Raw genomic sequence first — 13,374 nt, forward strand, 5'->3', positions numbered from 1 at the left:
CTCTATTTCTGACTATCTGGACCTCCTGGGCATTTTGTAAGATATTCAGCATACTTTGAAAATACATATATTTTCCGCTTATACTAGATAGAAGAGAGTTCTGTTGCTTGTAACTAAGAGCCATGCCTGACTAGGGTGGTACTGGCATTGCAAACACTTAAAAAGCCAAAAAACAAATTTAAAACATCCTTTAGTGTCAAAAAAAATCAAGGAACTAACATTTTCATTAGCTCTAGAGACCATTTACACAGTACCTCCGAAGTAAGAAGCCAAGTGTCTGTGAAACATGCCTTTCCCTAAAACATCTCATCTTTTCTACATGTAAGTTTTAAAGAATGGGCTCTGTTAAAATATGGCTTGGTTTTAAGTACATCATTATATCTGAATCACCAAAAATTATAGCATTCCAAATTGGTAAAATCAAATACAGCTGAATCTTACTATGTTGGCTTGCTGAAATTCTTTGGAGATTTTGCAGATAATGATTCTAAACTCATCCAAAATGGTTACTCTAGGCTCCAAAGCTTGCTTTTAAGCCCAAAGTGAAATCAAGTTCACTGCCTACTGTGAAAAGATTAAAGGATAATGTCATTTCCATTGTTCCCGCTCCTGTTCTTGGCTATGAAAAGCAGCAAAATATACACATTTATCCTGGAGCTTCATGATAAAGAAGTGCTGCAGCTGGTGGATTTTACTGCTTAATGAATGCATTTACTTTGGAATCTAGGTTTCGAGTACAAGGTTTTGTATTGCAGTGGTTCCCAAAGTGTGGTTCCTGCTGACTCCACAGAGTCAGCATCGCCTGGGAATTTGTTGGATATATAAATTCTCAGGCTCTACTGCAGAACCGCTGAATTAGGAACTCCGGGGGTGGGACCCAGAATTCTATTTTACAAAACTCTCCTGGTGATTCTGATGTATCAGAACATTTGAGAACCATTTTCTTTGGCAGCACAACTAAACCACTCCAATCAAAAGAGAATCTACTTCTGAGATGGAAATAGCAAGATGTACCTTCTTAATAACAGACTCTAGAGCATGAAGAGCATTCCTCTCTCGAACTAACCTAACTTCACGTGTGGCATAAATTCATTTCTTCTTCTACAAAGGAGATATAGGACTCTGGGTTACTAACATCTCATATAAAAGTAACTTTTCCTGGCATTGTCAGACATAAAGTACCCTTTAATCTCTTCCTCGGGATAAATAATCCCAGTTCCTTTTACTTTCATTTATAATCACTTCTTAAAACTCTTCATCACCCTTGCTAACCTCCAGAATACAGTATTAACCTTATTTTACTGTTCAAATGAATCAAAAACTTTATCTGTCATTGAACCATAGAAACGAATGCCCCACAATGTAGGGTTCTTATAGTCTACCTATGTTTTACAATATAAGATGTATTTCTAAAAAAAGTTAAATTTTAGGTCCGTCCCTTCTAGATAGTTTGATTCCTCCTCCTTACCTCTGTTCTTTTTCCTAAAAAAAAGTTTTAGTTCATTGTAAGGTCACTAAGTATTTCACATATACTGAATTAAACATTCTGATCCTCCTTTGCCCTATTAAGTATGAATTGGCCAGATGGATATTCCTCTGACTCTCTCCTGAGCAGGTTTTAGTTAATTAAAAATGATTATTTTTACAACATATTTTATATATCAGCCAGATGTTACCTGTGGTCATTTCTAAAAAGGATCATTTGGTGGTGGTTATAAAATACATATTTTCCTTGGGAGGCAAAACCCCTGTGTGCAGTCAGGAAAATAAATGTAGAAGTGATTTCACCTCATACCTTTTCCCTAGTACCAAAATGGGCATAACATTTCATTTCCTTTGAAGGTAAGATTTATTCAAATTTCTGCACTCTGGACCTATTTATGTTATATCAAAAAAGAACCATCAGGTTGATGGATGAAAAATTATTATTGGTACTAGAATGTAAGTTAATTTTTCCAAAGAAACTGATTCGCTTTCTCTAGGTTTGGTTTGTGTAAGACACATACACATGACATAGCAAACTTTTCTGATCAATCGGGACAGAGGCCGTATGATGTTGCTCTGAAGATACACTTCCAGATATCTGTAACAGTTCCCACTATTTCACAGGTCTCTTTGAAGATATTTTTCATGGGAACTAATTTGTCTGAATTTCCCATTAGTGTTGAAATAATCCAGAATGGGGCAAAAATACTGTAATTATGAAATTGTTTTGTGATTACATAAGTCGTTCTCTCTCCGTGTATACACAAATTAGCATTCAAACAAGCCCCGTTCTTTTCTTAAAAAACAAAGCAACATTCAACTTTTTTAATTCCATTCTAAAGGTCACCCAAAATTCTCAAATTCTAATATATGAACTCAACTATACTATCACATTATCACTTGGGCTAGATTGAGATGGTTGGTCTTCTCCAAAACACCATCTATATAAGACTCCTAGAGACAAAAGTGAACCTGAAGTTCACATGCTGACAAACATAATTAGGTATGGCAGGGTGCAAGAACAAGCAAGAGATATTCAGTTTCAAAGACCTAGGTCTTGTGAAATATTTCATCATGTGGTGGGGATGTGGGTTCTAGCCTCAGCTCTGACTTTCTATGTGACCTTGTACAAGTGACTTCTCCACTCTGAGTTTCCTTTATCATGTAAAAAAAAGATAGGATTGAACTACATATTCTCTAAAATCTTTATGTGCCCCTCAGTTATGTGATTGATTGTTTTTAAAATAACCTCAAGGCCTAATATGTCTCATTGAACAATTGCAACGATGGAGCGGGGGGAAGGGGAGGTTGCTTTTATTAACTTAAAAGCTTTAAACACAGAACGCAGCAACTCATTTTCTGCTTGTATAAAGCATCTGCTCCCAATGTTCTGAAGTACACAAATCTGCTTATAGTAAATCACAGTCACCTCAGAAATGACCCCTTCCTCTTATTTTCATAGCAATCAACATTAACCAAAGTGTTCTTATTAAAGTCATCTGTGTGACATTTGATTTCAAGAGCCAGGTAAGGACGGGCAGACGTTCCTTATGAAGAGTCCTTGGAATAAATTGTTCCCCCAAATATAACATTACCTACGTTTAGATCAGGCCATGCTCATCAGTCCCTAATAGATTTGAGGGACTCACCAGTCTTAATTTCCTATGTGAATCTGTAATTGTCCGCAGAGGTCAATTTTAGTGGACGCCTCATATAAATTAAAATTGAAGATAATGATGCCTGTTCACTTGATCAACTAAAATGACCAGCTGGGTTTAATGGGAGGAAAACAGAAACCCCTGTGAAATTGGAATAGCTTCAAAGGTGATAGAATGTAATTATTTTTCTGTAATGTTCCTTCTCCAGAGGTGACTGGCCACCGCACTGGTGGGCACCTGGGCCGCCATATTATGGAGCTGGATACGGCACTCAGAGCCACTGACCATATCCAAAGACACAAGTCAGAAGTCAGCGTTCTGCTAAGGCTTTGGGGAATGCAGTATTTCTTTTCCATTCTTATTTTAGTCATTTCATTTACAGTGAGAGAAGTGCTCTGAGGGACTCGCCGAATTGACTTCCAAGAGGCAAGTTCTGATTTAGATTGGTATGAAAGTATTTTCTCTTTTTAGCCACGAGACATTTTCTTGAAGTTGTTCTAATTATCCTTAGGGTAATATAATTTCAGGTCTGAAAGACTCTTGCTATCATCAACCCCTTTATTTTACAGACAAAGAAACTGAGGGTCAAGAGATGTAAACTTACTGGACCAAGGAGTCAAAGCCAGAAAGAGGCAGAGGCTGGGTTAGAATTCGGCAGGTCAGAAGATAAAACCAAAATGGACTCCAGTCCAGGGTTTTGCTAATGAGTAAACGGAGGGTCATGCAGGGAAGTAAAAAAAAAACCCACTCTGGATGAAATTGCCATTTAAGCAAACCTAGGTTCTATAATGCGGTAGACAGAGGTGCTAGCAAGCAAAACAGCTGAGGAGGGAGGCAGGGAGAGACAGAGCAAAGGAACCAGCAGACCATAGGCAGATTACCATCCCCACAGCTAACAGTGAGCTCTGCTTATGTGCACCCGACTGTGGGCTGAGGGACAGTTACACACGGGCATGACTGCACACACTCGGGAGCCAGCCTGCCTGCTTGGGCTTCATTCCTTACTCCGCTAATTTTGAGCAACCTTTGGCAAGTTGCTTAAATTCTCTATTCCTCAGATCCTCATCTGTAATAAAAAGATGATAACATCAGTACTTACTATTGCAAGGATTAAAAACCTTACTATGCTTACCTTGCTATTATAGAGATTAAATAAATTGATACATGTAAAGAGCTTAGCACGTAATAAGTGCTGTCAGTGTCTGCTATTTTCCCCCTCCCTGTTCACTATACCAGAAAATCTTGAGTTTCAGAACATATACATAAGTTGCATTCATTAATAATGTACAGAGGTTCTTTGAGACATATACCCAAGGAATCTACTAGAGAGATACAGAAAGTCATTGATAAATCCTCTTTTTATGTTTAATGGATTAATTTTTCAATATGCATTGTTACAATGTAAAGTGTTTTTTAATAAACAAGGACTTTTTTATTTTAAAAATTCCAATGATATTCAAAGTTCCATATAACAAAGTCAGAAATTGCATTAGTAAAATGGTTAACAAAAGAGTATATCCATTGCAAAAATAAAAAAGATGGATTTTCATGGTGGGAAATTAGTGCTGAATCAGTGGCCCCTGAAGTCATTACAGCGGCAGGTCAGGGATGTTGCATTTTCTTTTGCTAGGCCATGCTTCATGGACAGGCTAACATCTTTTTCCCCCCTTAGAATTTGATGTGGGCAAATCTGCCATTAACATTTTACTCAGTTTTTAGGAGAAAACCTTCGCAATGCTAATAGCATAGATCTCAAAATTAAGACCATTTCAGATGTATCTGAAATGAGTAGCACACGTGGATAGCTTGTTTTTTTTTCTTTTCATTCTTTAAGTTCAATGGAAATTTTAAAGGGAAAAATGTCAGTTACCCATTCCCCTATTTTTTAATTAAATGATTTTGGCAATTATGTAGAAAAATAATCTTTAAGTGCTGTCGTAAAGAACTTTTCTGGAGCTGGCTACTAACTTAAGACATTGGAAGATCATGATAAGCCGCGTATCTTCCAGTCACATGGTGGTAAATCTGTGAGAAAAATCAGGGTTTAGTTAATAATGATTCTATACTTACACATATCAGTTACTATTTATACTATCACATAATAATTACTAACTGTAAGGAACATTTCATCATAAAGCCTCACTAGTATGTGCTTCAGCAGTGGAGCCTGCTTGGAAGAAGGCAGGGGATCAGAAGGAGGTCAATCAGATGAGTTTTCCTCTCTAGTTCTCAATTTGGCTTTTCAATTTCTTTCTCGAAAACACTTGTCAATTTATTCTAAAGAAATGGATTATTACTCACCTGCCTCTCGATGTCCGAAAGCAGAGTGCTGGCACCTATTCGGAAGAGCTCTGGCTTCAGCCACTCATCTCCAAGCTCCTCCTTTACAAGAGACAGCCAAGCAAGGGAATCCTTCGCACTGCGGATGCCGCCTGCTGGCTTAAAGCCTATCTAAAGGGGAAGGTAGAGAAGAGAACAGTCTTTATTGTTATTAGATTGCTTTAAAGAAATGGTACTGTGTTTACACAGAGTCTTGACTCTCTCTTTCTCTCTTTTTAAACATCTGTTTCACTTCATCAAGCAAAAGGACTTAGATCAGTGACTCACACACCTTCACATCACAAAATAACTTCTCCAAGATTTTTGGAAGAATAAACCTCAGTAACATTTCACTTATTGGAAAGTCATAAACCTCAACCATCTAGACTATAGCTGTGAACCTGGAAGAAATGGGAAAACAAATCACAAAAGCCCATGCATTCTATGTATGTTTCTACAAGTAAGCCTGCATGGCTTTATCTTGAGGTTCAAAATATTAAGATAAGAGGACAGAATCAGTGAGGCCACAGGTCACCTTAACCAAACCGGCAACATCCAGCAAGGAGAGTTGACAGTTGTTTTAATCAACTGTACGGACTTTTTTTCTTAGGTTGTAGGCACAGAGTCCCATAAACCAGTCAGATCAATTACATAAGGATAGTAATTCAGCCAATATCTCATATTTATAAATGATGTCCCTGGATCCATTAGGAAAGGAAAAATATGTTCCATTACAGTAAAACCCTGATTATCTGGATTTGCATGTTTCAGGAACTTGACTATCCAGTAGAGAATCTACAGATGAGAGTGGTCAAAACAACACACCACAGCCCATGTACTAAAGCACTTGCATTTTATCACTCAGAGCCATTCTTTTGATCTGTTGCATTAGCAATAGTGATTGCTAACAGAACACTAGAGAAGGGAGACGATAACTGAGTGGCCCTATTGTCAACCTAAGTCGGAAACCTCACAGTCAACCTGAACTCTGCCATTTCCTGGCCATGCCACAACCCGTCAGCAGCCACTCAATAATCATGTCTTGTCAGTCCTACCTCCTTAACTTCCTGTGCCTCTCACATGTATGCTTTCCTCTCTATGTTCACTTTTTTTTTTTTTTTTGAGACAGCATCTTGCTCTATCTCCCAGGCTGGAGTGCGGTGTGTCACCATAGCTCACTGCAACCTCAAAACCCTGGGCTCAAGCAATCCTCTTGCCTCAGCCTCCCACAGTATCTGGGACTACAGGTGCATACCAGCACACATGGCTAATTTTTCTATTTTTTGTAGAGATGAGGCTTGCTCTTGCTCAAGCTTGTCTTGAACTCCTGGCCTCAAGCAATCCCCTGGCCTCAGCTTCCCAAATGCTAGGATTACAGGCATGGGCCACCCTGCCCGGCTACTTTCACTTCTGTGTCAGTTTAGACCCTCATCAATTCTCACATGGAATATCAGTAAAAGTTTCCTAATTGGTTTCCCTGCCTCAATCACACAACGTCACACAGCTAAGCAGCAGCAGTGCAAGGATTCTAACCACATCTATTCCAGACCTAGAGTCTAAGCTATGACTCTGTAAGGCGTGGGGAGGAATAAGTAGGATGAGGTTAGTTGTTGAAAAAAAGCCAAAAAAAAAAAATCATTTAGCTGATATTAGCTTACATATTAATCATGGGAGCATTTCTGTCAGTTAGGTAGTGCTTCATATAGATTTTCTGTGTAGTGCAGCTTGTGTCAGTAAGTCTGTCTGGCAGTGCTTCCAAAGGGAGGTTCTAGCATAAGTTTATCCTTTTTTTTTTTTTTTTTAAGAGAGAGAACGTAGAAAACATAAATCTGCAAGGAAATCAGTTATGAAATATTAAACCTCTACTTCTCAGGAGTGACACTAATCATGATCTAGAAGGCAGCCTATTGCATTTTAAAACACCCTTGAATCAATGAAGTAGAAACCTTTACAGTCTAAGGACTGTCCAGGCAACTTGTCAACAACCCAAAAGGCTGTACGTGATTTGCAGATACATACAGAGATCCTCCTTGTTTGAAATCACACATGATTAAATGAATATGATTTCACTTGTACCTTTTTCTTAATAAGACTATGATGGACTTTATTTATTAGCTGAGGAAAGAATCAACATAATTAAAAAGAAAGAACTGAAAGACAGCAAAATGTCCCCCCACCCCCCGGTCCTGTACTCTGGTCTGGAACATTGAGAACTTTAAACTTTCATTTAAATTCTTTGCTTGTTGTCTTAAGAGCTCTCCTGGTAAAGAACTAGCTCGTTTTTGTATTCCTACCATTTAACGTAAGTTAATGTGGCACTACTCAATAAACGTTTGTTGAGAACAAAACAGGATTGGGTCCCCAGTGGCGAGTGTGAACCCTGACAATGGAGCTTATGAAATACAGATGCCTGAAGACGACCCCAGACCCAGAACTCCAGGGATGGGGTCCAGGCATCTGTAAGTACAAAAAACTTCACATCTGAATTTGATGTTCTTTGGCTGAGGGTGAGAACCATGGTCTACTGAGTGGTGAGAGTCTCAACTGAGGACCAAAGATAGATTTCTCATTTTTATAGCTTTAAAAAAAATTTAAAAAAAAAAACTTATTTGGATTATTGTAGAAAGGCTATCAAGTAGAGCTTACTCAAGTTGGGTCGCTTTTCATATGTAGGTCACAGTGGATACTTATCCTATTTTGTACTTAAGATGTGAAGTTATTCTGAGGGAGAAAATTCTGGATGGAGTTTGTTTCCTCTCATAAACCAGGACATTCCCAAAAGGTCTCCTAATCCAAAATAAACGGAAGCTCCAGTCACATATAAAGTCATCACACCCACTTGGCAAGAGATTAAAGGTCTTTTTTGGGTATCTATTCAGCACAAATCAAGAGATGGGTTTTAAAAGATGCCCCTCAGGAAGGAAAAGTCTCATTAAACACACACACACACACACACTACTTTTCTCACCAATGATGTAAAAAAAAAAATCCTTTGAGTTAATTTGCAGCTAAAGAAGCAACTTGAAGTGAAAAGGAAAATCCAAACTCATTTTTTAAAAAAGCACCTCGTACGCATTTTTCCTTTTAACTTCATATGTTTCAAAAAAATATGCATTATTTTTCAAAAAGCTGACAAAAGCTAGCATCTACCCTCCTCAGCTTAACAGTCTTCCAAAGAGCACATCCAACTGCCATAAAACGCAAAAATGGATATTTAATTCAAGAGCTATATAACGTCTAGCTACCTTTTCCCTGCTGTTTCACAGCATTTCATTATTTTGTTTAATAAGTTCATCTCCTCGAGAATTTTCTCTTCACCTCATATTATTAAAAGTAATAAGTTTTTCTGGACCGGGGGTTTCCCAACAGAAAAACCAATTTATGTGTGTCCTTCAATAATGACAGGAAAAGATTATTTCCCATTATATTGCATACTTTTCATATCGCCACCACAGCTTATCATTCAATAAATGTTACTCTGCAATTCTTTCCATTCCTCAAGGAAGTTTAATTTCTGCATTAACCTGTTTTCACCGGCCAACGCCTTGCCAGAAAGCCTCTGTGTTACAGCAGAATTAGTTCGTTAAAGAACCCATTTAGGAATCTCTTGTCAGTGATAAAATTGTCTTCGGTTAATAAAAGGACATAAAGTGAGTTTACATCTTGATCACACATACTCACTCCCACACTCACACTCACTTTCTGCTAAGCGCACATTTTTCTCCTGGAATGTGTTCTTTTATAATGAAAAGCAAATTAAACATTTATCTTAATAAAGGTAAGGCATTCACACCTTCTGCGTATAAAGACAGTTATCGTGGCTGTAACTAGTATTATAAATAACATTATCTTTACTCTGAAGAAAGATTTGCTGGCAATATTATACCTTGTTTCCAGTTTTCCAGAAGAAATCTCTAATGGCCCGTAGCATTACTATAGCTACCGGGAAGGTGGCATTTACTGTTTCTTTTCCGGTAGAAGTCTTAATAAAATCTGATCCTAAAACAAAAGAAAGAAAAACTCTATGTTAATTAAAATTTTATTTTTTACACTTTTGAGTCAGTGGTAGAAATGAGGTGTGTAAATTTTTTTTTTCCTGAGGAAAACAACTTTATTTTTCATTAATTATTTGAAAAACTAGAACCAAAATCTCCCTTTAAAACAATTCTGTCCACACTTTTTCCCCCCTTACTATCTGATGACTTATATTAGGCACCAAATATATTCTCACTGACCTCTGGTACTCTTGCCTCCAAATTCCACACTTCCAATTAAAATCAGGTTGGTTTATTTAATGTATAATTGAGAAGAATAAAAATAATTTTATGCCTGATGCTTAATATCATACATCATGACACTTTACTACACAACTGGAGTGCCTACTCATTTTCCCCTCATTTTCTCACGCTTGATAAAAAGTACAAAGTGTAGTTGTGACAAAACAAGAAGAACCACCATTAGCTGATTTCTACTGCATTGTTCATTAATGAAAGCACTATGTCTCTTTCATCCAGATTAGGATTTTCATGAAAGACACCACGCTATTTCGTGCCTTGCAAATATTTTAAACTTCCTTCCCTCAAATGTATCTTAAACCTATTAATGTAGTTTAACAGAATAGCAGAGACAAAGAAATGATAATAACAGTTAAGATTCATTGAGTGTTATGCAGTATAAATCTAGGTGCTTTACAAGTATTAACTCAGTCAATCCTTCCAACTGTATGAGTTAAATACTAATATCTCCATTCTTCTTATTTCAAAGTATTAAGGGGGTACAAATGTTTTTGGTTACATGGATTGTTTCTGTAATGCTTGAGTCACAGCTGTAAGTGTGCCCATCACCCAAATAGTGTTCACTGTTCCCATTGGGTAGGTTTTTTTGTACCTTCCCTTCTCCCCCTGCCCCCTGGTTGACTTCCACTAAGTTTTACAGTCCTCTGTGCACATGTGTGCTCATCAGTTAGTTCCAGTTTAATGATCTCCATTTTTAAAGAGGCAGTTGAAGCACAGAAAAGTTAAGTAACTTGCTTGAGGTCACATGGTAGTGGCGGAGGTAGAATTTTAACCAAAGCAATTTCACTTAACCAATATGTTAAAGTGCCTCCAAGACACAGTCAGATAGCTAAATAGAGGGTCCATCTTTTACTTGGTTACCTAGTCCTGAAATACTCAAAGTGTGGATCATGCACAAGAAGCATGGGGAGCTTGTTAAAAATGCAAATTTGGCCAGTCACAGTGGCTCATATCTATAATCTCAGCACTTTGGGAGGCCAAGGCAGGAGGATCACTTGAGGCCAGGAATTTGAGAACAGCCTGGACAATACAGTGAGACCGCATCGCTATAAAAAATAAATTAGCCAGGAATGGTGGTGTGTGCCTGTAGTCTCAGCTACTCAGGAGGCTGAGGCAGGAGGATCACTTGAGCCTGGGAGCTGGAGGCTGCAGTGACCTATGATCATGCCACTGCACTACAGCCTGGGCACCACAGTGAGATCCTGTCTCTTAAAAAAAATTGTAAAAATGCAGATTTGCAGGCCCTACACCAGACCAACTGAATTAGAATCTAACATAAACAAGGTTTCTAGATGACTTGTGTGCAAATTCACAGCCCTCGCCCACCAAATGTGTGGAATCATAACTAAAACTAATCTCTAAGATTATTCTATGGTCCATCAAAGATGTGGAAGACAGAAGTTGAAGAAAGAAGTGGCCAAAGCTTTCCCCTCTAGTTTCAGTTGGAAAAGATACTTCCATAAATACCATATGGATAGAAATGGCTCAAAGAGACACAGCTTTATTAAGTACGCTGTGTATAAGGCATGTGGAAAATATAAAAATGAGTAATTCAAGCCCTTGCCCTCAAAACCATACACTTCAGGCGCAGCTGGAGATGAAACACGAACGCTGGGTAACCACTTGATGAGCTAGAAGTCAGGAGATCTGGTTTCTATCTCTGGCTCTGACAGTTATATGTTACAAATTCCATCCCCTTACCTTCCTCATTTGTAAAAATAGGTCTAAAAATTTCCTATTTCATAGTTTTATACAAGGCATCAAAAGAGACAATCTATATGAAAGCACTTTGAAAACTGACAAGTATTATACAAATATATAATAAACGAATCAAGGACCTAGGTAAGACTGCAATCTGTATAAATACCATAAAAACTCTTGATAAATCAGAGCAGGTCATTGGAAACCTTCTTTTCCTTGGGTACATAAGCCAACTGGGGGAAATGGAGGTGTGCCTACCATGCATACATTCAACAAATATTTACTGGGTGTTTACTATGTGCCAGACTCTGCTCTAGATGCTAGGAATAGACTGATAAACAAAAAGTTCCTGCCCTTGTGAGATGTCCTGGAAGAGAACGATAATAAACAAATAAATATATTAATAGAATAAATGTCAAGTGGAGATAAGTGCCATGAAGAAAAATAAAACAATGTGTAATGAGATGGAGAGTGATCGAGTTGGGGAGGGGTAGCTATATTTAAAGAGCCATCATAACAGCATCCCTGATTAGTGGATTCAAACAGAGATTGAATGAAGGCAATTTGGGGAAAGAGCATTCCAAGCAGGGAAACAGAAAGTGCAAAGGCCTTGAAGTAGGCATATGCTATGTTCATTAATAAATGAATGAATGAATGAATAAATGAGTGGACTATAGAACTGATGCCTGGCACCTGCAACATCAGAAATAAGACAAAGAAAAGAAATTAAAACTTCCATACAGATGGAAGAACGTGAAGGAAACATCCCAAAAGAATTCATGAGACCAAGCTGTGTTTTTCTAATATGTGACAACTTCTGATTCACTAAAAGGCTTTTGGGAGTAATACTGGATATCATCTAAATGCTTTTAAGCACCTTGAAAGAGAAGGTTATTAAGACAGAAGACCAAGACCACATTTGGAGATCAACAAAAAAAGGCATGGTCACTTAAAAATCACACCATCTAAAGTTAATCAAAAGAGCCACATTCCTTTGGAAGAGTTTGGAGGCAGGGTAAGGGGCGGGGACTCTCTTCCTAACGTATTTGGGAGAGCAGAGCAGAGAACCTACCACGGTAGCAGCAGTAGCCCGGGGCAGCAGCAGTGGCCCACACAGTATGTGTTTTCTTGTCTGTGTCCCTTTCTTGACTGTATTTTAAGAATGTTTAGGGGCAGGTGCCGTATCTCTCTTACACACTTCATTATCTCCAGAGCATGACATACAGGAGAAACTCAACAAAGTATTTTCGACAGATGGATGGATGGTCACAGCTATTGAGAAAAAGCAAACTACAGTATTTTCCACCTTTAAGTGACTACTGAGGAAGGGAAAGCAATTTTGAATTTCATTCCAGTCCCAGTAACAACACTGGGCAGGGCAGCAGGTGGCTCAGAACAAAATACTGATTGATTGATTGATTTTTAAATAAAATTTTAATTTTAGGACAGATTTAAGTTTACAGAAAAATTACAGAGATAATACAGTTTCCATATGCCCCATACCCAGTTTTCCCTATTATTACCATCTTATACAAGTATGGCACATTTGTTACAATTAGGGAACCCATGCTGATATATTGTTATTAACCAAAGTCCATACTTTATGTAGTTTTCCTTAGTTTTACTCAGTATCCAGTGCCATCCAGGATACTACCTTTGTTGTGTCTCTATAGATTCCTCTTGTCTTTGACAGTTTCCAAAATTTTCCTTATTTTAATGACCTTGACACTTTTAAAAGTACTGGTCAGGTATATTGTGGAACGTCCCTCACCTGCTTCTCATGATTAGACTGGGGTTATGGGAGAAAATCCTCATCTTGTTCTTAGAGGAATCTCAGGAGAAAAACATCCAGTTTTTCACATTAAGTATGTTAGCTGAAGTTTGTTTGCAGATGTTCTTTATTAAGTTGAGGACAT

General features: G+C 37.9%; 1 protein-coding gene across 2 annotated transcripts in view; it reads right to left on the reverse strand.

Moving 5' to 3' along the window:
• Window positions 1-4,550: 4,550 nt before the first annotated feature.
• Window positions 4,551-13,374, reverse strand: part of DERA (deoxyribose-phosphate aldolase) — a 101,267-nt gene continuing 92,443 nt past the window's right edge. For both annotated transcript variants that reach the window (XM_045554259.1, XM_045554258.1), the window contains 3 exons: window positions 9,349-9,461; window positions 5,445-5,594; window positions 4,551-5,168 (listed from right to left, as the gene is read on the reverse strand). In XM_045554259.1, coding sequence (XP_045410215.1) covers window positions 5,112-5,168; window positions 5,445-5,594; window positions 9,349-9,461 — 320 coding nt within the window. In that variant the 3' untranslated portion in view covers window positions 4,551-5,111. The remainder of the gene's footprint in view (window positions 5,169-5,444; window positions 5,595-9,348; window positions 9,462-13,374) is intronic.

Source organism: Lemur catta, chromosome 6 (assembly GCF_020740605.2).
Source record: "Lemur catta isolate mLemCat1 chromosome 6, mLemCat1.pri, whole genome shotgun sequence".
In the NCBI taxonomy this organism is placed as follows: Eukaryota; Metazoa; Chordata; class Mammalia; order Primates; family Lemuridae; genus Lemur; species Lemur catta.